Source organism: Coptis chinensis, chromosome 4 (genome assembly GCF_015680905.1).
Source record: "Coptis chinensis isolate HL-2020 chromosome 4, ASM1568090v1, whole genome shotgun sequence".
In the NCBI taxonomy this organism is placed as follows: domain Eukaryota; kingdom Viridiplantae; phylum Streptophyta; class Magnoliopsida; order Ranunculales; family Ranunculaceae; genus Coptis; species Coptis chinensis.
The window spans coordinates 83580893-83608026 of record NC_141459.1 but is presented as its reverse complement, the minus strand read 5'-3'; the positions used below and the strand labels follow the sequence as shown (position 1 = coordinate 83608026).

The following is a 27134-nucleotide window of genomic DNA, read 5'->3' as shown; positions in this document are numbered from 1 at the left end:
TGCCCGTGATATCTATTCTATGCACATTTTGAGAACCATCTACAAGTCCGGTTGCTTTCGGGCATTGGGACTGCCAGTAATCTTATAAACTATACCTTTTTAATATTTGCCATTCTTGTCTTGTGTTGTTATTAATGCATTTAACATATTGGTATGCCCTTAATGATTTAAACAAGTGTTTGTTATTGTGAAAGTCAACCCAATTACTCTCTGATATAGTTGTAAGAATGTGGCAAATGTGTAATAACAAACGTACAACAGTTAAACCATTTGATATTGACTCTATTTATTGTATTATCTAGGTGGAAATGGCTACCCCAACCCCAAGCAGTGCTGCATCAGCTCCTTCACCTAGTGGTAGTGTGAGTCATACGCCTATCAACGAGCCTACGCCTATTGATGCCGATACTGCTGCTGCTAGTATATCGTCGGATGAAGAAACGACTCTCTGAAAGTCTTCGATCCATTGAAAGGTAAGCGTTCAAAAGTGTGGCTAGAGTTTGAAATTAAAAATTAGGAGATGGAACCTCTAAAGCTTATTGTAAACATTGCAAAAGAGTTTTGATCCTAGTAGTAAGTTGGGTACTACGATTTGAGAAATCATTTGAAAGTTTGCAAGATAAAAAACGTTCTACTTCGGGTCAAAAGCTTTTTGTGTAATTCATTTAGCAAATGAAGCTCCAAAATTAGCAAGTTGGAAATATGACCCACGCACAAGTAGACTTGACTTTGCACGCATGGTTGCTAAGCATGATTACCCTTTTCTTATGGCTGAGCATGAATACTTTAGAGTTTTCATAAATGGTATTTGTCCTATGTTCAAATGGGTCTCAAGAACCACTGTTCGAGAGGATGTCATGCAACTTTACAATGAGTCAAGAACTGAGTTACAAGATTTTTTTGATAAGTTGCCATCAAAAGTTAGTTTTACAACTGATATGTGGACCCCTGACTATCAAAATATTGGTTATTGTTGTGTTACTTGTCATTATATTGATGATGAGTGGGTGTTGCGAAAAAAAATCATTGCTTATCTTACTGTTCCTACGCCACATAGTGGTGTTGTTTTTAGTGAGGTTATTAAGGCTCAAGCGTTGGCATGGAATGTTGATAGAAAGTTATTTGCTATAACCGTTGATAATGCTTCTAACAATAATACTATGGTAGTGGAGCTCAAGGATTGGCTTAAGAGGAAAGGGGTTTTATGTCTTGATGGTAGTTTGTTTCATATAAGATGTAGTGCCCATATTTTAAATCTTATTGTGCAAGATGGATTGAATGTGATTGCTCCTTTTATTGTTAAGATTCGAGAGAGTGCTAGGTATGGCAAGAATTCTCAGAGTAGGCATGAAAAGTTTTTGAATGCATTAGCTCAGACAAGGTTAACTGGGAAAGGGGTTTCTATGGATGTTCCTACAAGATGGAACTCTACTTATGACATGCTCTGTAGTGCCATCCGAGTGCGTAGAGCCTTTGAGCGTTTGGCAGAGTTAGCTTCCGACTATAAGCATTTACCTTCTCCTGAAGAGTGGGAAATGGGAACTAAAATTTGTGAGTGTTTGAAAGTTTTCAATGATGCTACACTTCATTTTCTCGGCCCAATACCCAACTGCAAATTTGCATTTTAAATATGTTTGTGATATTCATCATGATATTCTTGAGTGGTTAGACTCTGATTTTTATTATATCCGTGATATGGCAAAGGCTATGAAAGAAAAATTTGATAAATATTGGAGTGAATGTAATTTATTGATGAGTTTTTGTGTTATACTTGATCCTTGTTATAAGATGGAGTTTATTGAGTATGCCTTTACTATGATTTATGGTAAGGAGTCTACACAAGAAGAAGATGTGAAAAATTCTTTGAATGAGTTGTACACCATGTATGCAATGTCCGATTCTTCTATGGTTGATGTCGGATCATCTTCTAGTTTGTTGAATTCATTTTCTGGTGACCAAGGGAGTTCTAAGATGGATGAAGGTTTCCAAAATTTCACCGAAACAACGCTCGAAAGTTCAAAAGTTCAAAAACAGAGTTTGAGAAGTATCTAGAAGAAGATTTATTCCCATTTGATGCTAATGGGAAAGGTTGTGACATATTGATTTGGTGGAAAAACAATGGTCGAAGTTTCCTATATTAGCAAGGATGGCACGTGATCTTCTAGTTTCCTCGTGGTCGAAAGTGTTGCTTGAGAATCTGCATTTAGTTCCGGTGGTAGAATAATTACCGACTCTCGTTCATCATTGGGTGTTGATTCTGTGGAGGCGTTGGTATGTTTGAAGGATTGGTTGCCTAAACTTAATGGTAATTTCCTTCTCTTGAACTTTGTTTAAGAATATATATATATTCAAGAATTACATCATGTCTAACTTTATTTATATCTTAATTCATTTATGCATTAGTACCGATTGTTGGCTTGGATGCTTGACTTGTGATAGAACAACTTTTAGTCTCGACACTATGAAACAAGGTAAGAATAAGACTAGTAAGGTTAATTTATATCTTGTCTACTTTTTTAAGTAATTAGTGATACATATGTTTCTTTATGTTTTCGTGAAGTATTTAATTATTTATTTTCAAATATAATCTCTAAATGAGTTGGTTGTGATTTTACCTCTATGCAGGTGTTAATGTGTTAATTGATTGGAACCGTTTTGGATGCGAAAAGTGTTGTATGGGGACCAGATTTCTATGTTATGTAATAGAGATGATCTCTAGTTTGTAATAGATTTTTATGTTTGTAATAGGTTATGAGGGTATTTTCTTAAGTTAGAAGTATTTTCTTAATTAAGAGGTTGAATTGTTGAAGACTTGAAGTTTGTTTAACAGAACCGCTATGTTAATGTTAAGGGTGCTCGCTGCAGTTAGAAGTTTGTTTAAGTTAGAAGTTTGTTTAACAGAACCCTAATGTTAATTTAGTGTTTAATAGGTTGATTTTGATGAATAAGGTACTGATGCAGTTTTTAATAGGTTAATTTAGAACATGATTCGGACTGTACCAGGTGATAAGCCCATCACGAAATCACGAAAGCCCAAAAGCCCATGTTTAGTGATCGGATCGGATATTATCCGATATCCGATTCGGATATCGGATATCGGATTCGGATATTATTTTACACATCCGGTCGGATTCGGATTCGGATTCGGATGTTAGTAATAAATTTCGGATTCGGATTCGGATGTAGGCATATCCGAATCCGAAACTATCCGTCTGCAGCCCTACCATTATCGGAAGTCAATGATGTTGGAATACCGAAACGACAAACAATGTCACGCCATAAGAACTTTTTAACATCTGAAGCATGGATCTGGGCTAAGGGCACAACTTTAGCCAACTTGGTAAAATAATCAGTTGCGACGAGTAAGAAACGAACACTGTCAGGAGCTTTCGGAAGAGGACTGACAATGTCAAGATCCCACTTCGCAAACGGCCAAGGGCTCAAGATTGGATGAAGTTCCGTCGCTGGAAGAGTTCCCATATTAGCATATTTCTGACAAGGAACACACTTCCCAGACAAACGCTTAGCATCCTTTTGCATGTATGGCCACCAGTACCCTTGTGTCATTGCTCTATAAACGAGACTTCGCCCCTGGGAGTGGTTTCCACATAGGCCTGAATGAATTCCGCGATGATGAGTAAACCTTCAGCTCTGCTGAAACAACGAAGCATAGGGTTAAGACTTGTGCCTTTACGATAAAGTTGCAAAAGACCGTCCGAAGTCGAGATGAGACAATATTTCCAAGCATCGCATTTGACATGATCACCCACTTTATGATCAGGAGGCAAGATGTGATCATGTAAATATGTGATATAAGGAAGATGTCAATCATCCTTGTCACAAGGCGTAAGCGAAAAACTTAGCTCTATATCAAAAACTTTTGGAGCATTGTTAGCTTCATGATCATCGTCGGTGTGGACCGAGACAATATCATTGACAAGATCATTGGGGTCATCTGATAGCGTAAGTTGTGGATCAAGTGTTTTCTCTGCAACGACAGCTTGATTATCAAGATCACGCTTGCGCTTCCGAGTACAACACAGGAGATATCAAATTGGCATGACGTGATTCGTCAGAAAATGTCTGGACGAAAAAACAACTCTGAGTGATGTACAAATTGCGCAAATCCTCGATGGACAAATCGATACTCGGCTCCTTTTGAAATTCAATGGTAATCTGGCGAGGCTCATCTGAGTTAACTGCCGCGGATAAACATGCGAGAGAGTTAGTATGTCGCACATCATGATGCGGACGTTGCACAATACTGATAGATTCAAAATTTCGAGCAATCCGACGAATTAAGTCCAAATAAGCCGCCATTCTCTCGTCATGAGCTGCATACGATCCCCCAAACTGGCTAGCAACTAACTTAGAATCTGTGAATAATTGTAACTTAGTTGCCCCGAGGTGAAGAGCAGTGCGCAAGCCGTAAATGACAGCTTCGTACTCGGCCTCATTATTTGAAGCATCAAAACCCAAACGCACTAACTTCTCAATGTCGATCATTATACGTTGTAAGTGCATACAGCTGATATATGCAGTTATCACAACAACATCATAATAAGGAATATGCACTCCTATTAGATCTTGGTCAGTGAAACACAATGGTGATAGGGTTATATACTAAAAGCATTACTTTTATATTAACTCTAATTCTTTATATTTTGAATGAGAATCATATGGGCAAATGTTATGCATATTATATATGTTATTAGTTATATGCATGTGTTTAATACTTTATATTGTAGATGATATGGTGTGTGGTGATACACAGAAGTACATATCATCAGTACCTTGTAAAGTATAAGTAAACGTTCACAACCTAGATGGATTTGGACAAACCATTGGTAATGTTGTAGTATAATCTGGTATTAGTCTATCTTGACCACAGGATTACACTAGTACACTTTGTGTGTATTGAACAGGACCAAGTGAGGTTGTTTCTCTTTATACTGACTATATAAGAGAACAAACACCTCTGTTATTATGGATGTTTGTCCTCTTAATCCGGATATAATAACGTTCACATCCATAATATCAGAGGTGTTTGTTCTCTTAATCCGGATATAATAACGGGCACTTACGTGCATTGTACATTGCTTTAAATTATCAATGAGTGAGATTCATTTGTGAATCGACAAACTCGATGGATTGGGTAATGACATTGTATATAAGGTGTGATGTTGATTATAAAAGGAATCCGTAACCTACAGGAAGTCGGGTTGATGATGTCCCTTTGAGGAGCTCATAAAGATTGTCATATAAACCCTGCAGGTGGATTTAATCCGACATGACAATGAGGTTGAGTGGTACTACTCAAGGACATAAGAAGTTGATTAATGTAGTTGTCAGTAACTTGACTTAATCAACGGGCATTCGATATCTTAAACACGGGGAGATCAACGAGCATATAATATAGAGCCTATAAACGTAACACATAATTTGGGATTAGGGCGGTAGAGCAACAATGACCTTTAGTAGAATAAGCCATTCGTTGACGGACTTGGGCCATGTGTTCTGGGCGAACATGGGAAGCCCAAGCCAGTCAGGAGGCCCAATCCTAATTTCTCCTCATGGTCCATGTTGTAGCCTATAAATAGAAACCTCTTTCTCTGGCCGTTTTCTACACAAGAAAAATCAAGGTTTTGCTCAAGAAAAATAGATCCAGAAAGCGGTTCCAATTTTGTGAGTGAGAGAGGCCAAGAGAGAAAGAAGATGGTGGTAGATTGTTGCCCACACAACGTCCATTCCATTGATAGGAGTACAATAGAAGATCAAAAGGTTGATTCGGAGTCGTAGAGCTTGGATTATCAGAGTTATCTTAGCCGATCTAAAGGTACATTTCTAACCAAAATCGTGGACACCCCTTATTCCGCTGCGCGTGGGTGTTCGCAGTTCGTAAATCATTCGGTGCAACCATAACGGTTCCTACAAATTGTTCGTTTTCAATAGTCTCTGTACGAAAACCTTCCACGAAATTGATCCCGTTAACTTTGTAAAAATTAGAAAGATATTTCACTTTAGAACGACGAACATTTTTCTGCTGTATATTGGACAATGAATCAATGACGGCATGTCCAACCTTAATGACATTGTGATCGGTTACAGTTAAAGCTTAAGTTGTCACTTTTTTCTGCACATATTGATCAAGTTTCCCATTCTGCACAAGCTTTTCAATTCTTCCCCGCAAAGACTGACAATTCTCAATCTCATGACCATAATCATTATGAAATTTGTACCATAACGATTTATCACGAGTTGTTTTAGTGTCACCGCGTAGGGGAAACGGCGGAGTGAGCAGACTTTTATCCTTAATTTTGTCGTAAACTACCACATACTTAGTATTAAGCGGAGTTAATTCAAAATTAGTAAAAGGCTTTCCGATCCTGCTCGTGGAGTCTTCTTTCTTATATGGAGGCTTCTGACTGGGTTGCTGTTGACCAAAAGTCGAATTCTTCTGTTTGTTTTGATGATCATTGAAATCCTTTCCGTTCTTATCGTTGTCACGAGAAGTTCGAGCAGCCGTGTCGTCCTCAAGATTGATAAACTGTTGAACTCGTTAGTATAACGCACGTCGGGAAGATGGAATGTCCTGAACAAGAGAGTTGTACAACCCATCTTTATCAAATAAGATAGCTTCTTTAAAAGCGTAGACCACCATTAGATTAGACTGCTCGGAAATCTCAGGTGCAGCTTGGCGAAAATGAGTGACAAAACTACGGAGAGTTTCATCACATTGTTGCTTGATGTTGAAAAGAACTCAAACACCATTTGGACGTTTTAGATTATGATGAAAACGTTTTGAAAACTTTTCGGTCAAGTCCTTGAACCGACGAATAGATCGCAAGGGTAATTCGCTAAACCATACCAACGCTTCCCCTTTTAATGTAAAAGGGAAAAGTTTGCATTTTAAAGCATCATCACCTACCAATAAAACCAGTTTGTTCATGAAATTAATCACATAAAGCATAGGGTAGCCCTCGACATCATCATATTGATCAAACTCTGGTTATTTGAAGTCTTTGTTATGAGTAGCCCATTGGACGGCGAGAGAAAATTTGTCCAAAATACCATCTTCAACTGCCAGATTCTCTAGTGTCGATTCAAAAGGATCGCTGTCCAGAATAGCTTTTTTAATTATTTCTCTAACACGTTGATGAGTCATCAGATCCATATCTGCTGGCTCGTAATCATAGGCACGATGATGCCTATGGGAACGAGAAGAAAACGATGAAGATTCGTCGTGACTGTGTCAAGATGATTGTGGACGGTATGGTGTGACTGCAGTACTGATATGGTTATATACTAAAAGCATTATTTTTGTATTAACTATAATTCTTTATATTTTGAATGAGAATCATATGGGCAAATGTTATGCATATTATATATGTTATTAGTTATGCATGCGTCTAATACTTTATGTTGTAGATGATATGGTGTGTGGTGACACACAGAAGATCATATCATCAGTACCTTATAAAGTATAAGTAAACGTTCACAACCTAGATGGATTTGGATAAACCATTGGTACGGTTGTAGTATAATCTGGTATTAGTCTATCTTGACTACATGATTACACTAGTACACTTTGTGTGTATTGAACAGGACCAAGTGAGGTTGTTTCTCTTTATACTAACTATATAAGAGAACAAACACCTATGTTATTATGGGTGTTTGTCCTCTTAATCTTAATATAATAACGGGCACTTACGTGCATTGTACATTGCTTTAAATCATCAATAAGTGAGATTCATTTGTGAATAAACAAACTCGATGGATTGGGTAATGACATTGTATGTAAGGCGTGTTGTTGATTCTAGAAGGAATCCGTGACCCGCAGGAAGTAGGGCTGATGATGTCCCCTTGAGGAGCTCATAAGGATTGTCATGTAAACCATGTAGGTGGATTTAATGCGACATGACAATGAGGTTGAATGGTACTACTCAAGGGCATAAGAAGTTGATTAATGTAGTTGTCAGTAACTTGACTTAATCAACGAGAATTTGATATCTTAAACACGGGGAGATCAACGAGCATATAATATGGAGTCCATAAACGTAATTTTGGGATTATGGCAATAGTGCAACAATGGTCTTTAGTGGAATAAGCTATTTGTTGACGGACTTGGGTCGTGTGTTCTGGGCGAACATGGGAAGCCCAATCCCGTCAGGAGACCTAACCCTAATTTCTCCTCATGGTCCCTGTTGTAGCCTATATAAAGAAACCCCTCTTTCTCTGGCCGAAATACTCGGGTTTTGCTCAAGAAAAGTTAGTTCCTAAATTCGGTTCTAAACTAAGAGAGTGAGAGAGGCCAAGAAAGAAAGAAAGGGCTGGAAGATCGTTGCCCACACAACGTCCATTCTAAGGATATGAATACAACAGAAGATCAAGAGGTTGCTGATTCATAGAACTTGGATTCTCATAGAAATCACAGCTGATCTAAGGTATGATTTCTAACCAAAATCGTTGACACCCTTTATTCCGCTGCGCATGGGTTCTCACAGTTTGTAAATCATTCGATGCAACCATAACAGTTCCTACAAGTAGGATATCCTTCAGAATGATAATAATCGTGTCGCTGAGGTATTTCTCGAAATTGATTGTTTCGATCATGAGTGTGACCATTATTCTGTTCGTCACCAAAATTCCTCAGGACTGGCCGATAATCCATAGGACTATGGGGTGTAGTCGGACGGTTAGTAGTATTACCTTGCCTACCGAGAATGTGACCGGGTCTCGGCAGAGGTCGGGGAATTATGTTCCTATTACTTGGAACTCATTGATGGCTGTTGCGAATATCGTGAATCTCATACTCACCACTTAAACGATCCCACACATTATCATGTCGTTGATGTGTGTTACATTGTGGTGTGACAGATACAACATCATCTGCGAGTAGAGTGAATCGTTTCAGACGACGCTTGTAGTAGTTGTTCTGTTTTCAGACATTCTTGAATTTTTTAAGAAGTGCTTTGCGAGACAGAGACTGACATTATCCGCATCAGATGATGGAGAATCATCAGAGCCAATAACCTCGCGCTGAAGAATTTGGCACATTAGTGGAACGATAGTATTAGGAGGTATTAGTCCGTTATCGCCAAGTTGACCTTGACCATCCTATTTGTGATGATTGTCAGTAATTACATCAGGACCTTGAGCTCTTCGAGTATGCGTCATAACTTTCACAGAACGTAATCGAGGGTGTTGAATAAGAACCGCAGACGACGCCAATTATGTTTCGACCAAATATGATCAAAACACTAAGTGTTGACGAAAGAAATGAAGAACATAGAAAAATAGTTAGAAAAGTGATGTTGATCGGGAGAATAATGAGACTGTACCTTGCGATTGGCTATGTACCCAAATTATCGATGGGATCAAGTCTCAAGAACGTAGTTCTGTATAAAAAATAGTTTGATATTTATATAGGTAGAGTAGAGACTACTTGTAACTCAAGTAATTGTAATTGAATATAACTCTCAATTGATAATCATCTCTTTGATAAGAAATGAATCTGGACATAAATTAATGTACATTAGTGGCAAGTCATATGACTAAGGTTCAACCTTAGACACATGAGTTAATGGGCCTGTACATTGATCCATGGTATTGCAAATTGGGCTTTAGCCCTGTCAATTAAACGAATAAAATAGAGAACCCTACTAATAGACGTTTGCCACGTAGGTGGGGGTCGAAACAGATGCACTTCTGCTTGCTCAGGTGGTGGTTCATGCACTTCATCTACATCTTCTATATCAATAGGTTCTATCCTATCATGAGTAATATGATCATCATCATGAGCTTCAAACTCATGGTTCTCTGCATTTTCAATGCTTTCTGCACGTTTCATAGTATGAACTTCTGGTTATGAATTAACAAGATCATTAGTGAAAGCTTTTAGCTTCTCACCATCCTCAAAGTCTGCTATGGTTTAGTCTTCCAAGAACACAACATCTCGACTTCGGATTACCTTCTTGTTAATCGGATCATAAAGTTTGTAGCCAAACTTCTCATCCCCATAACCCAGAAAAATACACTTCTTAGCTTTGTCATCAAGTTTGGATCTCTCATCCTTTGAAATATGAACAAATTCTCTGCACCCAAATACCTTCAAGTATCCATAAGCAACATCTCTGCCTGACTATACTCTCTTTGGATAATCACTATTAAGAGGCTTCGAAGGCAATAGGTTGATCACATATACGGCTGTGCGCATTGCTTCTACCCAGTAACTTCTAGGTAACTTAGAGTGAGACAACATGCATCTCATCCTCTCTACGGAAATGTGCCAGCAATATGCTAAATCTGACTATTGGCATGTATAATGCTACAACCAACGTAAAAATTATGATGGCCAACATGGTGGTTACATATTTAAGGATTAAAGTGAATGGTTTAGGTAATTGTCTCAGGTAGAAAGGAAGAAAATGCCATTTATAAGTTAGTAATGTTGATATGCCAAGTACTCCTTGGCTCCCTTGGCTAAATAGAAACAAACGTCCCAGTGCCGACTCAGCCCTTAGGCGACTTAGGCGGCCGCCTAAGGCCTCAAATTTGGAAGGTCTCATATTTCCTAATTTATCAGCATATTTGTTTATTATTATCTAATTTTATAAAGAAAAATACACCAAAAAAGGATATGATAGTCAATTTGTTTTCAAATGGGTTTTCTATCAACGCACTAAATTTCGGAGTGAATTAATGTGGAGTGTATATAATCCAATAGTCCACCGCACAAATGACATCTCGATGTATTAATATGAATCCAGTGGCTACAAGCGCGTAGTAATTTCAGTTTTTGTAGGAGTGTGCTCATTTAATCAGATTGTTTCATTGGAAAAATAAAAACAAATGGGAAATCTCACGTTTAGTGAAAGATTCTCCACATTCTATGCATTTTCTTCTTCTCTCTCTTAATTAAACTGTCTTAATTAAATAAATTGTCATTACACTTCTTTCATGAAATCTTTCTCTCTCACTTGTTCTATTTCACCAATTTCAAGTTTAACCATTTGTCAATTTCAGTTTTGAGTTCTAAACGGTTAATCATCAATTCATCATCTAATACTCGCAGTTTTTGTGAAATTTGATTTTTTTTTTTTTTATTTATTTCAATCTGAATCTATTTATTTATTTATTTATAATTTTTATGTTTTATGTGGTTACGTTTTTGTTGTTTTTTCGTTCGATTTGAGTCATAATACTAGATTTTTGCTATTAATTTATAATAAAATTGTGAATATATAGTGAATTTTTTTGGTGATTATAAATGGCCTGGAAATAAAGGCCTCGCCTAAAGCCACATTTTGGGTTGAGCCAGGGGGGGGCCCAGGGTACGCCCTGGCTCACCCTCAACTTTCGGCAAAACAAAAAAAAAAAAGTTTTATTTTTAAGTGTTTGGCTGAAACTAAAAAGCAGTAACAAAAAAGGACTCAACAGTATGAAAGACTAAAGTCCATCGTACTTCACTTTCTCACGAGTCGGGACAAATTTAAGAATACCGTCATAGCATTACTCAACAGTATTTGCCTAATTGCCTCAAACTAAAAACCCAAACCCATAACCCACAAAAAGACAAAATTAAAAAACAAACACAGCACACACACCGAAACAAAAAACCCCAATATCCCAAGACAAACAACCACCGAAACAAAAAAAAACCCCAATACCCCAAGACAAACAACCACCGAAACAAAAACCTCGAGACCGTACTCGACTTTGACTCTTTGCCTCTTTATTCTAAAGTCTTCTAGGTAAGCCTAATATTATTAAATTTCTTGTCTTATTTTTTATCTTTTCATGTTGATTCCTAAACCATGTTTTTAAATTTTTTTGTATTCTTTTGTAAATTCATTAAACCACATATTTTTATTTAATTTTATTTTGTGAATATCATAATAACATTGGTGGTTTATTTTAATTAGTGCAATTTCAATTCAGTTGATTAATGATTTATTTTAATTATTTAAACAGATATGTTAAAGTATTTGATCAAAGGAAAGTCGTTGCCCGCTCAACCCACTCAGCCACCTAATAACACAAATAATGTTGCTAGTGTTGAAGTAGGATCCTCCTCAAAGCGAAGTCACCAAGAAACTGATGATGGTGGTGTTGAACAACCCACGTCAAATAGGGTTCAACGTGAAGAACTTGACTTGTCTAGTCTTCAGGGAGACCCTGCACTGAGGAAAAAGATTTCAGATTATCATCCTAATGATCAAGACTCGGTGAGAAGAGCATATTTGCTTAGGGGTCCTTGCCAGCCTAATCATGTTTTTCCTCCAAGAACAAGAGGTAAGAGAATCCGACACTTTCAAAAAGAGTGGTATGAGGAGTTTAGTTGGTTGGAATATAATATTCACGAGGATGCCGCGTTTTGTCTATATTGTTATCTCTTTAAACCTAATAAGGGGGCACAAGGAGGTGGGGATGCTTTTTCTCACAAGGGGTTTACTAATTGGGAAAGGAAAACCAAATTAAAAGAGCACATTGGAGGACCAAATAGTGCTCATAATATTGCTTACAGGGCAGCACAGGTTTTGTTAAATCAAAAGCAGCATATCGAGACATTTCTTCACAGACAATCTGACCAAGTTCGAAGGGATTATCGAATACACCTAACTGAATAACTGATTGCATTAGGTTTCTTTTGAGACAAGGTTTAACTTTCCGTGGCCATGATGAATCAGATGAGTCGATCAATAAAGGTAATTTTCTTGAACTTATACGGTTTCTGAAATATCATAATGAAGTCATTAAGAAAGTTCTTGATAATGCTTCTAAAAATCGGAAATTGACCTCACCTGATATCCAAAAAGATATTGTGAATTCGGCTGCTGTGGAAACTACAAATGTTATTCTAAAAGATTATGGAAATTCATTATTTGCTATTTTAGTTGATGAAACACGTGATATATCAATTAAGGAGCAAATGACAGTTGTTTTGTGTTATGTCGACAAGAAAGGTTGCGTGATTGAGAGATTTTTTGGAGTTGTGCATGTTAAGGAAACTAGTGCAGTAACACTTAAAAATGCAATCGATGAGTTGTTCTCCAAGCATGGGTTGAGCATATCTAGACTGCGTAGACAAAGGTATGATGGGGCCAGCAATATGCAAGATGATTTGAATGGCTTAAAAGCACTTGTAATGAAGGAGAATGAGTCTGCATTTTATGTTCATTATTTTGCTCATCGCCTTTGGTTAGCCCCTTGTATCAGTTGCAAAGAACCATGAGTCAATCGCTAACCTTTTTAGTATTCTCTCTAATGTGGTAAATACTGTTGGAGCTTCATGTAAGCGACGGGATATGTTGCGCGATGCAATGAAGGCTAGAGTTGTTGCAGCATTACAAAGCGGAGAAATTTCAAGTGGCAAAGGGTTGAATCAAGAGACTAGTCTTAAACGATCTGGTGACACTTGATGGGGCTCACACTATTATACACTTCTTGGCATGATAACCACTTATGGTTCAGTAGTTGATGTGCTTGATAATGTAGTGGAAAATGGTTCAAGCTCGGAACAAAGAGGTGAGGCTTACGGATTATTGGATTCAGTGCAGTTTTTTGAATTTATCTTCAATTTGCATTTGATGAAAGCGATACTCGGAATTAGCAATGATTTGTTAAAGGCTTTGCAGCGTGAAGACCAAGATATTGTCAATGTCATGGCTCTTGTTAAAATAACAAAGGTACGCTTACAGGCGATGAGAGATGATGGATGGGATAGTCTCCTGACTGAAGTTTCTTCACTATGTGCCAAACATGATGTGGTTGTTCCAAATATGGAAGAGAGGTATATGGCTCGAGGGAGGTCTCGACGAAAAGCAGAAGGAAACACCAATTTACATTACTATCGTGTTGGATTATTCTATCACTGTATTGATTTGCAACTTCAAGAGTTAAACGACCGGTTTAATGAAGCAAACACAAAATTACTTATTTGTATGGCATGTCTTGATCCTAGTGAATCGTTTGTTTCTTTCGATAAGCAAAAGTTGATCCGTTTTGCTCAACTTTATCCCGATAATTTTTCAGAGATAGATCAGATGGAATTAGCGGATCAGCTTAAGAATTATATTATTGATGTGCGTTCCGATACTAAGTTTGGTGCAGTAAATTGAATTAGCGGGGCTAGCCAAAAAATGGTTGAGACGAAAAAATACATTGTGTACCCACTTGTTTATTTGTTGATGAAGTTGGCGCTGATTTTACCTGTTGCTACTGCCACTGAGGAGAGTGCATTTTCTGCTATGAATATCATAAAGAATCGTCTATGCAATCGGATGGCAGATGAATGGTTGAATGATTGTTTAATAGCATACATTGAAAAAGAAGTTTTTGATAGCATTGATACCGAGTTGATCTTACAACGCTTTCAGAAGATGAAGAAAGATGACGAAAAAGAAGGCTGCCGATGACAACTATGAACAAGTACTTGTTTAGATTTAATTATTTCTAATATTATTTAGACTTGATATTATTATTATTATTTTTGTATGCTTGGTTTTTGTCTAGCTGGCTCACCCTCATTTACTTTCCTGGCTCCGCCACTGGGTTGAGCCGGCCCTGAAACGTCCATTTGTCGCTGCAAAGTTCTTCACCCAATACTGAACAAATAACAGCCATCTACAGCCAATGGCTACAGTAATAAGGAAAATAGTGACGATTTGGGCCACTACCACTATCCACATTGATCATCCATAATCAGAAGAAATTCGATATATCCGTAGGTGGACAAAAATCCAAATTTTTAAAGGCAAACGTCCTATCCAATTGATCATCCATAAAACTTCTCCAAATTTTTAGAACCATTGAACCATTGAACAGATCATGCAAATCATGCTCACGACATCATGAAATGGGATTTTACAAGCTATAAACTGAGGGCTGGATTGATAGGCGTACGTACCAGAAACAGATTTTCAGTCTTTGTAGCATACTCCCTTCACCTTTTCTAATGAGATTTCTGTTATGATCATTGGCATACCCCTTGTACACATTTATAATAGAAGATTCCCACCACAAAATAAAGAGCAGCGCCACCATGAAGAACAAGATAATGGCATGTTCCACAATGAAAGAGAATATAATACCAGTGGCCATTTGTACACAAATATTGACAACAATAGTAACCACAAAGATGGTCAATGCCCCCAAGTTTGCCCGGCATTCAGATTCCCTATTGGTTCCAACTGAAGGCACCAAAACTCCCATTGATACGCATATAAAGATAGTACCAGTGAGCTTAGATAATTGATCTGGACACTAGGCATTGCAGTGGTGAGATCTACTGGTAGTTTTGTTGCAATCGCAACAAGTGTTAAAGTAATTGCATTAAGCGAAAACAGAAACAGACTAGATGTCACAAATCACAAGAACGAAATTGTCTCCTAAGTCCTAACTATGTGTATGAAATTTTATCTAGACCTCTTTGAGAGAATGTGTGAAGTCAGAATATTTATATTGATAACCATCTATATCTATCCGACGGTCCAAACACCTTCTCAGAATTTAACCTTATTATGACAGGGCGGAATCCAAGGGTATTTGGTGGTATTTCTCTTTAGTTAACGCAGACCGGGGCACACACTATCGCGATTTTCTCCAAATAAACCAACGCCTCCCCTTTTTCTTTTCTCCAAACAAACCAACTCCAAATTTCTATTACCTTTTGAATTGATGTTTACTTTACTCTTCATTTAACCCATTTAAATTGGTTTTGGAAAGGTAAGAATTAAATTTTAGTTGGCACTGTTTGGTTTGATTTGGTGGTTCAAGTGTTTGATTGTCGCCTTGACTGAGATTGACAGCAAAGACTACAAGGATATTCAGCACTACAAGCTCAGAAGAAAATTCGGCTACTTGTAAAGTGTTAGTTCCTTTGGATTTTTTGGTATTTTTTAAACTGGACTACTTTAATACATGCATTTGTTAAACTTCGTTTGGTTTTTATTAATGGGGAAAGATTTGGAGTTATGTAGTTTGAGTAGGAGAGTAGGGTTTCGATTGTTTTAGGGTGAAATGGGCTTGCAAAGTGTTTGAGCAAATGGGGATGTTGCCATATTTTTTTTAAAAGTTGGTTGGGTTCATCATTTTTGCGGATGAAAAGTAACACTTTTGGCAGTTGCATGGTTTATTTGCTTTTGGCGTAGACTGCTATGTGCAGCGAACACAAGGTATTCTTTATTAATAGGCGAAAGAATAGTTCCCTCTGTGTTCACTGGGCAATTGCACGGTTTATTTGCTTTGGTTTTTATAAGTCCCCATTTCAGGAAGACAAAGACGATAGTAAATGTGGGAGTTTATAACCTAAGCATCTAAAATAGCTTGTACTTTTTTTAACTTGGTTAGGCATAAACTATGGTGCTACTGCCCACTATATTGTCCCAAAGTAGAAGTTAGTTGTTCTGAAAAGTATAGCTGGTTCTCTGGTTTTTCAAGGTTAGGATTATCAGTCGTCTGAGAGTGGAAACAGTCATGCTCCTATAACTTCCGTTTTCATAATCGGCAACGACCCCCTTTCTCCTTTCTCTCTACCGATGGACCCTTTTTCTCTTTTATATAATGCCTTGTTCCTTATATTACAGTTGTGCGTTCTCATTAATATAAAAAAAAATTATATTGAGGCAACGGGTATTTGTAGTTTCTATAGGAAATAACATAAGAATGTTAGACACCTATGCGCCGAAGGTGCCCGTATTTGTGTCGTACGGCACGGGCAAACCCTAGTCTCAGACACAGAATACTTTTTTGCATTTTCATGCTAGAAAGAGAAAAATAAATAGGTGCCAAAAGGAGGCCACTTTGATCTCTTGTTTAGAGATCATTCTTTGTATTTGCTTTATACTTTTCGTTTTCTTTCTTTTTCATGTCGATCCTTCGGCACTCAGCTGTATTGCGATCCGCGCATTTTCGCGATTTACACTTTTCACTTATTTTTTTAGCAGCTATGTATGGAAAACAACTCCCATATCCCATATGTTGCCCCAAAGTGGTTGGGGATCTAGCCTACCAGGTCCGAGCGCACGGGGGAGTTTTCCCTTTTACGATAATTTTTTTTCCTATTTTTGGGGAGTTCAAAGCCTTTTTATGCTTGCAATGAAAGGCAGATTTGTCTGGCGTTGCCTTAAAGATTTTATTCCCCTTGTGCCTAGCAACACAGGCAGGAAGACGCGCCCCCCACGGGCCTTCTTAGTGCACTAGCAGGGGGTTCACGATCCCCACCTGGGAAGCACTCACTACGGTAGACTTCTTTATTGTGCCTGGTCATCCTATTGACTCTTCTCTTACTTTCTTTCACACCCTATCGTGTTATAAGCCTAAAGGTAAGCTACTCAAAACCATCTAGCTAATAGGACAGCGGAAACATCCCATTGGGCTTATAATCTTTATGCAGTAAGTTAAGCAAGTGACGCTACCATCCTAAACCTTAGATATCTTCTTTCTTATCCTACACTCATCGTCTAGCAGACAGATTTCGTTAGATGCCTCAAGTCAGGTAGCTTGTCTCCTGAACCTCCCCTTGCACCCTATCAAACATCAAACAAAGAACAAGACATCTAGCTACTCTATCTAGTTCTGTCAAAATCTCTTAGAACCAGGAAGACAACAGGGTGGGCGGTCGGTGCGTTGGCCTGATCTTCGACCTCCCTTATTCCATTATAGAGAAGCAACCTTAGAGAGCTAGCAGGCAAGTCAAGGGAGGAACAGAACATATATAGGGCAAGCAAGAATCCTTAAATAGCTTACAGGGAAGGAATAGAGTCAGGCCTTTCTTTATCTCTCTATTGATAGAGGAACAACATACCTCTGACATTAGTACTTCTATTCTCTACTATGTATAGCCTCTGCATCCCCCTACCCCGATACCCTGCTAAGCAAGTTAGCGCCTAGCGTCCCTACAGATTCATTCATCCTACTCCTAATAGGGGGATTTCAAACATAGCTTTTACAGGCACGGGCAGCCTGCTACATTTTGCTCCCTTGTCTCCCCTAAGAGCTAAGGAAAGGATGCCCCAGTGTGGATCGTCGCAGTATAGGTTCCATCATTTGGCGTACCTGGCTCCACACCCTTTCAGCAGGAGGGTCAGTCGGCCAGGCAACAACAAACATCTTGCCAGTCCGGTAGGGTGAGACCACCAACGTCTTTCTGTTGTCAATGACAGCCATCTTGTGCCTTTGGATATGGAAAAGATTCTGTCTGATATTGACCACTTTCGCTTACACCAGAGGCCCCCCTCAGAATGGTTACTGGACAAGGACCGGGCTAGACCCCTCATAACATAACCGAACCAGAGGTTATGCGGCCGTAAGCTACTGCTGATCGATCACGAAGACTGGCTTTCTGTCATCACTTTCTGAGATTTCTAAGTTGACTGGAAGGTTAAAATAATGGTATTCTATATATGGGGTTACGGTCCTGCTTTAGTTCCCTATGATGGTTTGCTTGGTTGTTTCTTTCTCCGTAGCAACTCTTCGTCACATCCCCTTCGAGCGCTTGCTTGATGCGAAGATGCACACCATGTAGCTAGACGGTGGGTGATAAAAAAGATCTCTGCTTGTTAGGCCTTATGAGTTGCATTTCTACGATTTTGATTTGTTAAGCATTAAACTAGCTTAACCTCGTAGCTAGTAGTCCTCTCCGAGGGGGATAGATGGTAGCTCTCTTCTTGGCCTCTCCTAGCTGTTCTCTTTCTCGTAGGTCTGACTCTAATATGAAGAATCTCATTTTTTTCTGTATGAAAAGAGAGGAAGGAAAAGAATAGAAACTATCCTTAATCTGTCATCACTTTCGGTCTTTCTGCTGTTAGGTAGTTTATGTCCTTGACTGTCTTCTTAGCCTACCCTGCCCCTCCAGCTGCTAGTAGTTCTTGTTCTTGGATGGTAGCTTTGATGTTGTAATGTCTATCCGGTTAGAACAAGATAGGTTTTCAATCCTGAGTGAAGTAGCTAATTTAATAGTGCTGCTAGGGAGGACGAAGAAAGAGATTTGAGGTTTAGGGTCGAGATAGAAGGTGCTTTTAGAATGAGATTGCTCGTTGCTTCATCTTCCCTTGAGGTTTAGGACTGGCTATGAACTTCCCTCACAGTGAGTGTACTTAGGACTCACCGCTTCTAGTTGTTTTTAGTTGGATCTGGCTGGATAGATAAACCAGAGACTTCTTCCCGTGGGCTTAGAAAGTAGATAAAAAAGCATGTATTCGATGCCCTTTGGTAGTAGGGATGGCGCACGGTTGTTTGAGTCCCCCCCCTTTTTTTACTGTAGGATGAAACCCTATTTTATCTAGGAATCTCTTTCCCGTGGGCTGATAGTCAGTCGTCTGTCTGTCTTTCTCCTTTCCTTGCCTGCTAGCTCTCCTTTCTCTTTACTGGTAGTTCCAAAGGTTTATAGCACGCTAGGATAGATAAGCAGATATTAGATATCTTGCTGTTGCTCCGCCAGTAGAAAGGATAGTGTCTCTTCTAGTGGTCTAAGGAAGCTCTTTAAGTCAAGGCTAGATGTGGCTCGGGTTCGAACAAGCTAGAATAAGATAGAACTCATTATCTCGATCAAGCCTGTAGCTAGGCGAATGTAGTTCCTTCTCTAAGACAATATGAAGACGAAACTCTTGGTTGTCGCTTCTCGTCTGCTGTTGCTCTCTTACCTTTGGCAGTCAGATAGCTGGCAAGGACAAGTAAGAAGGGACCCCCTTCCTTCCTTAGGCAGGTAGCTCATCAAGTATGGTAGACGGCGAGCTGAGGATATATATAAAATGAGCCTCCTTTTAGACCACACCATCGGTAATTCATATCTAGAAGACGCAAAGACGAAGACGCAACATCCTTTTTCTTATCGTCTTCTCTATAGGTTTTGAGGAAGCAAGGCTTAGAATGTATTTTCTTTCCTTATTGTTAGGACAAAGCATGAGCTTCCTTTCCTTGCCTGGTAGTTGAGTAAGGTTTCTTGGCTTCCTTTCTAGTGAGTTCTTTCTTTTTTAGTTCTTCCAAGGGTTCATAAGGAAGAGTAAAGCGAAGGAAGGATAAGAATAGATTAGCTGGTAGCTCTTTCTCTTTGGAGAGTTGTATGTAAGGTTCTTTCTAGAATGAAATAGCTGAGGCAATCTCCTAAGCCATAAGAGAGGAGGATAGAGTTAGCATTGATTGGGAAGGAAGGAACTAGTAATCCATTCAAGAGGACCTTACCCTAGAGAACTAAAAGGGAGGGAATTGGATATCTCTCCTCAACTCTTCGCTAGAAGCCATCAATGCCAATAGAAGAGAAGATGAAATGACTTATCCTAGCTACCTATTACCTTACTACATGAAGGAAAAATCTCAAAGGCAAAATCCTAACTACTATTAATGCTAGAAAGCTAAAGGGCTTACCGACCGGGCTAACTATGAAAGGCGGAGTTACCGGGCTTTGAGGGAACCTGCTTACTAATGGATAGGCACGAAAGGCCTGGTATTTTGTTCCTAGGTCTCCATTTGGTAGGCAATCAAGAGGTAGAACCAGGAGATCAACCAAATGACTTCCTCACAGACAGGATAGGAAAGCCTTAGAGAGAAGACGGTTGGGCGATTGCGATTACTTAGAAAATGAGTCTGAAAAAGAATCTGATACTCTAGCTCGTAGCGATCCCATAGAAGAGGACTCACTCTAGTTAGGCCTTTAGCCAAGTTTAATCATTCTTTCTTTTAGCCCAAAGGAGCACATTAGATTACAAAAGAAGTAGTTGACAAAGAGCGGTTGAATTTTACAGCTTCCAAGCTATCTTAACATCGAGTTAACTAGGAGTAGTTCTTCGTTACTGTTTACTTTCCTAGCTCCCGGACTAGGAAAGGACTAGGTAGGGGCTATTTCTTCGTTACTCTTTGACGGTACCGGCACTCCACGGTACCGTGCTTTAGTACCAGCTTTCTCTCTCCTTTATTTCAATCTGTAATGTACTGCTGTTTACCTTATGATGAGGTCCCAGCGACCTCAGGCCTCCAACAACTACACTTACGCTCTGAGAAAATATGCAACTCAAGACGAAAGGAATCACTTGCCTTCAAGACCACAGTGACATTAACAAAGAATAAGTGAAGCCCTACAAAGAAAACAAATCCCTTTACAAGCGACAAGAAGCAAGAAAATCTCGTACTTTCATTGTCCTGCCATGTAAAATCAGTAGCTCATTCTCTCAGAGGCTAGTCGGTATTTCTGATTCCATTTTCGTCCTATTGCGTCAGTGGTATGGAGAGCTTGATATGCTTATTCAGTAACAAACCTCAAGGGCCATATCTTGGCCTAATTCTATCCAGTAATCCATATTGGAGACCAGTGGAAGTTCACTAGCTAGCCCTTTGAGGTTCTTATATGCATTTTTTCTCCTTCCTCCAGCAAGCAAAGGAGGAGATACGGAATTGCAAATAAGTCACTCCATTGCTTGGACTGACAGACGACCCATAAAATAGAGAATTCTTTACTCAGCTCGTCTAAGAAGACCAATTCCTCACTATTGATATTTGTCGAAACGTGTTTTATGGCCGTTATTCGTGCCCCTTCCCTTCTTCTCTGTTGAGTGATTCCACTCCACTCGATCGACGACTTAACACGCTTTAAGCTCTGTTTACTACCATCTCAGCCCGCATCCCCGCTGCACCGATAGTTTATTACGCAGAAAGAAATAGATGGGTAACCCTCATGCCGATTCACTCATTCAACGACAGTAAGCAGATTGAGTTTAGGCCTAACGGTTTCCCTCATCAACAAGCGGACTCAATCAAGGAGTACCGGAGTGACTGAGTTTCAGCCGTATCTTGCTGCTGGGCCTACGCTTGTTGGTTTTCTAGTGGAGTTACGGCAGGGTCTGGAATAGAGACAAGGATAGAGGTTTGGCACAGTCAGTTGGGGAAGCGAGAGAGAGAGGTAGGATATTCTTCCAGAACATGACGGAACTAAACTAGAAAGAAGTAGTAGCAAACAGAGGATCTGACAGAGCTACGGTAGGGCTTCAAAGTCAACTCGATAGACTGCTGAAATGAAACGAGATCAACTTATTCAGCTTCAACTCCTAAACCTTTGGCTAGCTAAAAATCAACAGAATCAGTAGAATCAACAGAAGCGGATTCCACTAGATCAACTGCTGAAACCCGGCGCTCTCTGTTAGCCCTCTTTAATAAGAAGCTTTCTCGTCCCCCTGGAACTAGAACAAAATCCAGGTAGCAAAGCCTATTCTCTTTGTGTCGACCTACTTTTAAGTAACTTATTTCTTCCCGTATTTTGGATAGCAAAGTAGTCCTTCGTATGCATGCTGAAGACTGGATTTGCCACTGAATGCTGAAGAGTACTGAAAAAACAAACAACTTTGGGTAACACTGAACACTAAAAACTTACAATTCAGCCAAAAAACAAACAACTACTAAGTGAGGGAAACGTGCTCGTGTTTCTAGAGTCACATGATGCCTCGAAATTTCTATGCTAATTTTGGTGATTTCGAAGGGGCTTAAATGATCTCGGTACTGGGGAAACCGAAATGTCGAGTCTTGAAATTTATGTGTACTTTTGAGTTTCTAGAGTCTGAAACGTACTCGTTTCTTCCACTCGTGCAGCGGACAAAAAGACCCAACCCCTAGCTTCCTCACTTCTCGGTGAGTCACCACTCTCTCTCTTTACGTACTCTTTTACAGTGAAAAAGGTTAGTAATGAAAACAACTTTAGAATTGCTAGCCTGCTTTGTTTCAGTTTTGGTATATAGTTAGATTGGTTACTTGGGTTCATGTTTTTAATATGGTGCTAGAGAAAATTAATAAATCAAGTTTTATGAAAGAAGTTATGGTTCGTATATATAAGATCTTTGTCATAATATTCGATTTCATTAGCTTATTTACACTAATTGTGATGATATATGACTTGGGAGTGGACAAGGTAGTGTTGTTGTCTTGTTGATAGCTAGAAAGTGAGAAAGAGAATTCTATATAGTCTGCTGTGTAGCCATTGGATAGTCATAAACTCATAGTAGAGTAGTGAGCAAAAAAAATAATAACTAAATAAATTTCGGGGTGGTCCTAGCCATCTTCTAGGTCCACCCCTGTATCGCCAGCAAAGTGTTTTAGGAACATTTAGATTATATTTTTTGTATATAAAAGTAGCATTCACTATGGTTGATATCTTACTTTTGTACATTTGTAATTCCTTCGGCTAAATGTTTCTGGTAATTTATTCTAGGACAGTTCATTTAGCATAATATTTTCATCCAACAAAAATAATATTCAATGGAAAAACGTTTGTAAAACAGGTTGCATCCACATTTGGTCTGAGTGCCCTCCTATTTTGTTGTTTGTGTGTGACTTTCAGGTTTGCTGGAATCAGTCTTTGTTACAAGCAGTGGAAAATATATCTATCTAAATCATCTTTGCTTATTCTTTTTTGAGAGATGAAGCAAATGATTGCTCTAGGTTTTGAAGGTTCAGCAAATAAGATTGGTGTAGGAGTAGTAACTCTTGACGGAACCATCTTATCAAATCCACGCCATACCTACATCACACCTCCAGGTCATGGTTTTCTCCCACGAGAGACTGCTCATCATCACTTGCAGCATGTTCTCCCACTTGTCAAAGATGCCCTCAAATCTGCGCAGATCACCCCTGATGCAATTGATTGCCTTTGTTACACCAAGGGACCTGGTATGGGTGCTCCCCTCCAGGTTTCTGCTATCGTTGTCCGCATTCTTTCCCAATTGTGGAAAAAGCCTATTGTTGGCGTTAACCACTGTGTTGCTCACATTGAGATGGGGAGAATTGTCACTGGTGCTGATGATCCTGTTGTTTTGTATGTTAGTGGTGGGAATACGCAAGTGATTGCTTATAGCGAGGGACGATATCGCATCTTTGGTGAAACAATTGATATTGCAGTTGGGAACTGTTTGGATCGGTTTGCTAGGGTTCTGACACTCTCCAACGATCCCAGCCCAGGTTACAACATTGAGCAGCTTGCAAAGAAAGGTGATCAGTTCTTGGATATCCCATATGCTGTCAAAGGAATGGATGTTTCATTCAGTGGGATATTGAGCTATATTGAGGCCACTGCTGTGGAAAAACTGAAAAATAATGAATGCACCCCGGCAGATCTGTGTTACTCTTTGCAGGAAACTCTCTTTGCAATGCTTGTGGAAATTACAGAGCGTGCCATGGCGCACTGCGACAAGAAAGATGTTCTTATTGTTGGTGGTGTTGGATGCAATGAACGGTTGCAAGAGATGATGAGAATAATGTGCTCTGAAAGGGGAGGGAGGTTGTTTTCCACTGACGACAGGTATTGTGTTGACAATGGTGCCATGATTGCATATACTGGTCTCTTGGCTTATGCAAATGGCATGGTGACACCACTAGAAGATTCTACATTCACACAGAGATTCCGTACTGACGAAGTGCAAGCGATATGGAGAGAGAAAAGTACAGCAGATACAAATGGTCGAGAGAAAGACGTTTTTAAGCCAACTAAGGAGTCTTGAGAACCACTTGATGCAACGGATTTGCGGCACGCCAGTGAGTTTCGATTTTCAAGCGTTAATTTGTGCACAGGTTTCTATATCTCTTGATGGCTGTATAATTCATTTGACAGTTGGAGGATAGTATCTTGTGAGCTTGTCACTTTAGAAAATGTTTAAACTTTGAACTAGTGGATGCATTACTGTAATTTATCTTGCTAGTAAACATTGCTAAATGGAAGGTTATGATCTTATTTGGCATAGGGTTTAGGTGTAAGTCTGTTGCGGCAGAATACTGTGATAATACATTGGAGGTCTCTAGTATTTTGTATTTGTGTTTCATTTTCTCTAGCTTCTATCCTACAACTTTTTCTTCTGTAGGGCATCATCATACTTATCTTTTTGTTGTACATATATTATACCGACATGTACGCATTTTGCGTTGCATAGAAGTGACTGTTGGTTTTAAGGATTAACATGGTATATTTGTGAGTAGGCAAAACAGTATTATATTGTAAACCAATACCTTGAATGTTTGAAAGGTGTAACGGTATCTGTTCATATGGTGTACGTTTTGAATTTTCTTGGAATTGACCTTTCTTTTTGTACTTAAAGAAAAGCCTCAATGGTATTCGTCAGTTGTCACTATAATTATCCTAAATATTGTATTCATTTCTTTTATTTGAATTTGAATAGGGCCAGATTAGCACTACTGTTTTTGAAATATCACTATACTAGTCAAGTAGCTGCCATGGTATGTTTCATGCACTTCTTAGAAGATGTTATTAGTCATGGCATTTCATCTCTATGGAACAGAATACAGATACCATCTTATTTTTTCAAACCGCGAGATTGTGATCCCTTGTGTCTCTATTTCCAGTTGAAGAAGCCCAAAAGGCAGTGGTGACGCGGAGTGTCGTAGAAGTCATTGTCAGAAGCAGCGGGAGAGGAGCTGGACCAACTCCACCATTTCTTTTCCGATAACAATAACCTACTCAAACTTCAATACGCTCCCTGACGAAGTATTTGTGCTGGTGTGCTGGTTATTTGTTGGCCGGCCTTTGCGCAGCAACAAACTAATTGTCGATCGATAATGTGAAAACAGAGGACATAAATTATTTTATTGGGCGGTTACCGAAGTAACCAGTTCACTAAATATAAATGGCAAGTGTTAAACAGTAACAAAAAAACACATTAGCTAAGAGTAATAGGTCTTATTACTGCCGGACTCAAAAAAAAAAAAAAACAATTATTACAAGTATGTCATTGGTCTCTAAAAAAATTGAATTCGAAACTCCAAACTTAAACGACCCGGCCACACCGGTCAAGAGCCTAAAAAACAGAACTTTGAATTTTTTTTCAAAGTTCAAATTCCAAACGACATGGCCACATCGTTTTGAACTAAGTCTAAACGGTGTGACCATATCGTTGGAGACTTAGTCCAAACGGTGTGGCCATATCGTTGGGGATTTTTCTAAGTCCAAACGGTGTGCCCATTTTTTTATAAGTCCAAATCCCAAATGACATGGTCATATCGTTTTGGACTCACCCGCACGGTGTGTGAGTATGCGTCGTTGGGATTTGAACTTTGAAAAAAAATTCAAAGTTCTGTTTTTTGGGCTCTTGACCGGTATGGCCGGGTCGTTTGGACTAAGTCCCAAACGGTGTGGCCAAGTCGTTTGGGACTTAGTCGAAATGAGCTAGCCGGGTCGTTTAAATTTGGGGTTTCGAATTAATTTTTTGGGAATCAATGACATACTTGTAATAATTGTTTTTTTTTTGGATTTTTTGAAACCAATGGCACACTTGTAATAATCGTTTTTTTTTTGAGTCCACCCAACACAAATTGGGGTCCGGCAGTAACAAATACCAAGTAATAAGGCACTGATGAATATAATAGGTATTTGTTACGGACCCCAATTTGTGTTGGGCAGACTCCCACAAAAAAAACTATTATTACAAGTGTGTCATTGGTTTCAAAAAATCTTTAAAAAAACAATTATTACAAGTATGCCATTGGTCTCCAAAAATTGAATTGAAAACCCCAAACTTAAACGACCGGCTAGGTGTCGTTTTGGGCTAAGTCCCAACTTGGCCACACCGTTGGGACTTAGTCCAAACGACCGACACACCGGTCAAAACCTAAAAACGTAACTTTAATTTTTTTTTCAAAGTTCAAATCCCAAAAACATACATGGCCACACCATCCTGACCGAGTCCAAAACAATGGCCATGTCGCCGGGATTTGACTTAAAAAAAAATGGCCACACCGTTTGGATTTAGAAAAATCCCCAACGATATGGCCACACCGTTTGGACTAAGTCTCCAATGATATGGCCACACCGTTTTAGACTTAGTCAAAACGACGTGGCCATGTCGTTAAGGATTTGAACTTTGAAAAAATATAAAGTTCGTTTTTGGGTGACCGACGATGTGGTACGGGTTGTTTGACTAAGTCCCAAACGGGTGGCAATCGTTTTGACTAAGTCCCAAACGGTTAATGCCGTCGTTTGGGATTTGTTAAACGATTCACGGCGTTTTGGCCGATTTCGTTTCAAACGATCCAAACGGTCGCTTAAGTTTTAAGATTCGAATTCAATTTTCGGAACCAATGACATATCAGAATAATTTTTTTTTTAGATTTTTTGAAACTAATGGCACACTTGTAATAATTGTTTTTTT

At 39.0% G+C, this 27134-nt stretch overlaps 3 protein-coding genes, 1 long non-coding RNA gene and 1 pseudogene across 10 annotated transcripts; 4 read left to right on the top strand and 1 right to left on the bottom strand.

Annotated features, from left to right (window-relative positions):
• Positions 1-300: 300 nt before the first annotated feature.
• On the top strand, positions 301-2866 carry LOC147505200 (uncharacterized). The gene is made up of 3 exons (XR_015220555.1): positions 301-2305; positions 2404-2471; positions 2626-2866. It is a non-coding gene; the product is annotated as an uncharacterized LOC147505200 (long non-coding RNA).
• A 9109-nt stretch (positions 2867-11975) lies between these two features.
• On the top strand, positions 11976-13234 carry LOC147505199 (uncharacterized). Its single transcript, XM_086605490.1, has 3 exons — positions 11976-12227; positions 12411-12541; positions 12643-13234. The coding sequence occupies exons 1-3, from the start codon at positions 11976-11978 to the stop codon at positions 13232-13234; spliced, it is 975 nt and encodes a 324-aa protein (XP_086461616.1).
• A 217-nt stretch (positions 13235-13451) lies between these two features.
• Positions 13452-14120, top strand: LOC147505198 (uncharacterized). The gene has a single exon (XM_086605489.1). The coding sequence runs from the start codon at positions 13452-13454 to the stop codon at positions 14118-14120; it is 669 nt and encodes a 222-aa protein (XP_086461615.1).
• A 1139-nt stretch (positions 14121-15259) lies between these two features.
• On the top strand, positions 15260-25614 carry LOC147505196 (uncharacterized). Of its 7 annotated transcripts, none has more exons than XM_086557769.1 (4): positions 15586-15726; positions 15810-15870; positions 22576-22614; positions 23321-24794. In XM_086557769.1, the coding sequence occupies exon 4, from the start codon at positions 23400-23402 to the stop codon at positions 24474-24476; it is 1077 nt and encodes a 358-aa protein (XP_086413895.1). In that variant the 5' UTR covers positions 15586-15726; positions 15810-15870; positions 22576-22614; positions 23321-23399; the 3' UTR covers positions 24477-24794. The 7 variants fall into 7 exon arrangements, with proteins under 7 accessions (XP_086413889.1, XP_086413890.1, XP_086413892.1 ...); XM_086557767.1 differs by having other exon boundaries at positions 15810-15892; XM_086557764.1 differs by lacking the exon at positions 22576-22614 and having other exon boundaries at positions 15348-15726; positions 15810-15892.
• On the bottom strand, positions 16141-16229 carry LOC147505197 (U5 spliceosomal RNA; annotated as a pseudogene).
• Positions 25615-27134: the final 1520 nt, after the last annotated feature.

Bases quoted from the DNA above. Each gene is read 5' to 3' on its own strand.
- LOC147505198 (XM_086605489.1), top strand. From the start codon at position 13,452: ATGATAACCACTTATGGTTCAGTAGTTGATGTGCTTGATAATGTAGTG.
- LOC147505199 (XM_086605490.1), top strand. From the start codon at position 11,976: ATGTTAAAGTATTTGATCAAAGGAAAGTCGTTGCCCGCTCAACCCACT. The intron at 12,228-12,410 runs GTGAGAAGAGCA...AAACCTAATAAG, and splicing joins ATCCTAATGATCAAGACTCG to GGGGCACAAGGAGGTGGGGA. The intron at 12,542-12,642 runs GTTAAATCAAAA...TGATTGCATTAG, and splicing joins TACAGGGCAGCACAGGTTTT to GTTTCTTTTGAGACAAGGTT.
- LOC147505196 (XM_086557768.1), top strand. From the start codon at position 23,400: ATGAAGCAAATGATTGCTCTAGGTTTTGAAGGTTCAGCAAATAAGATT.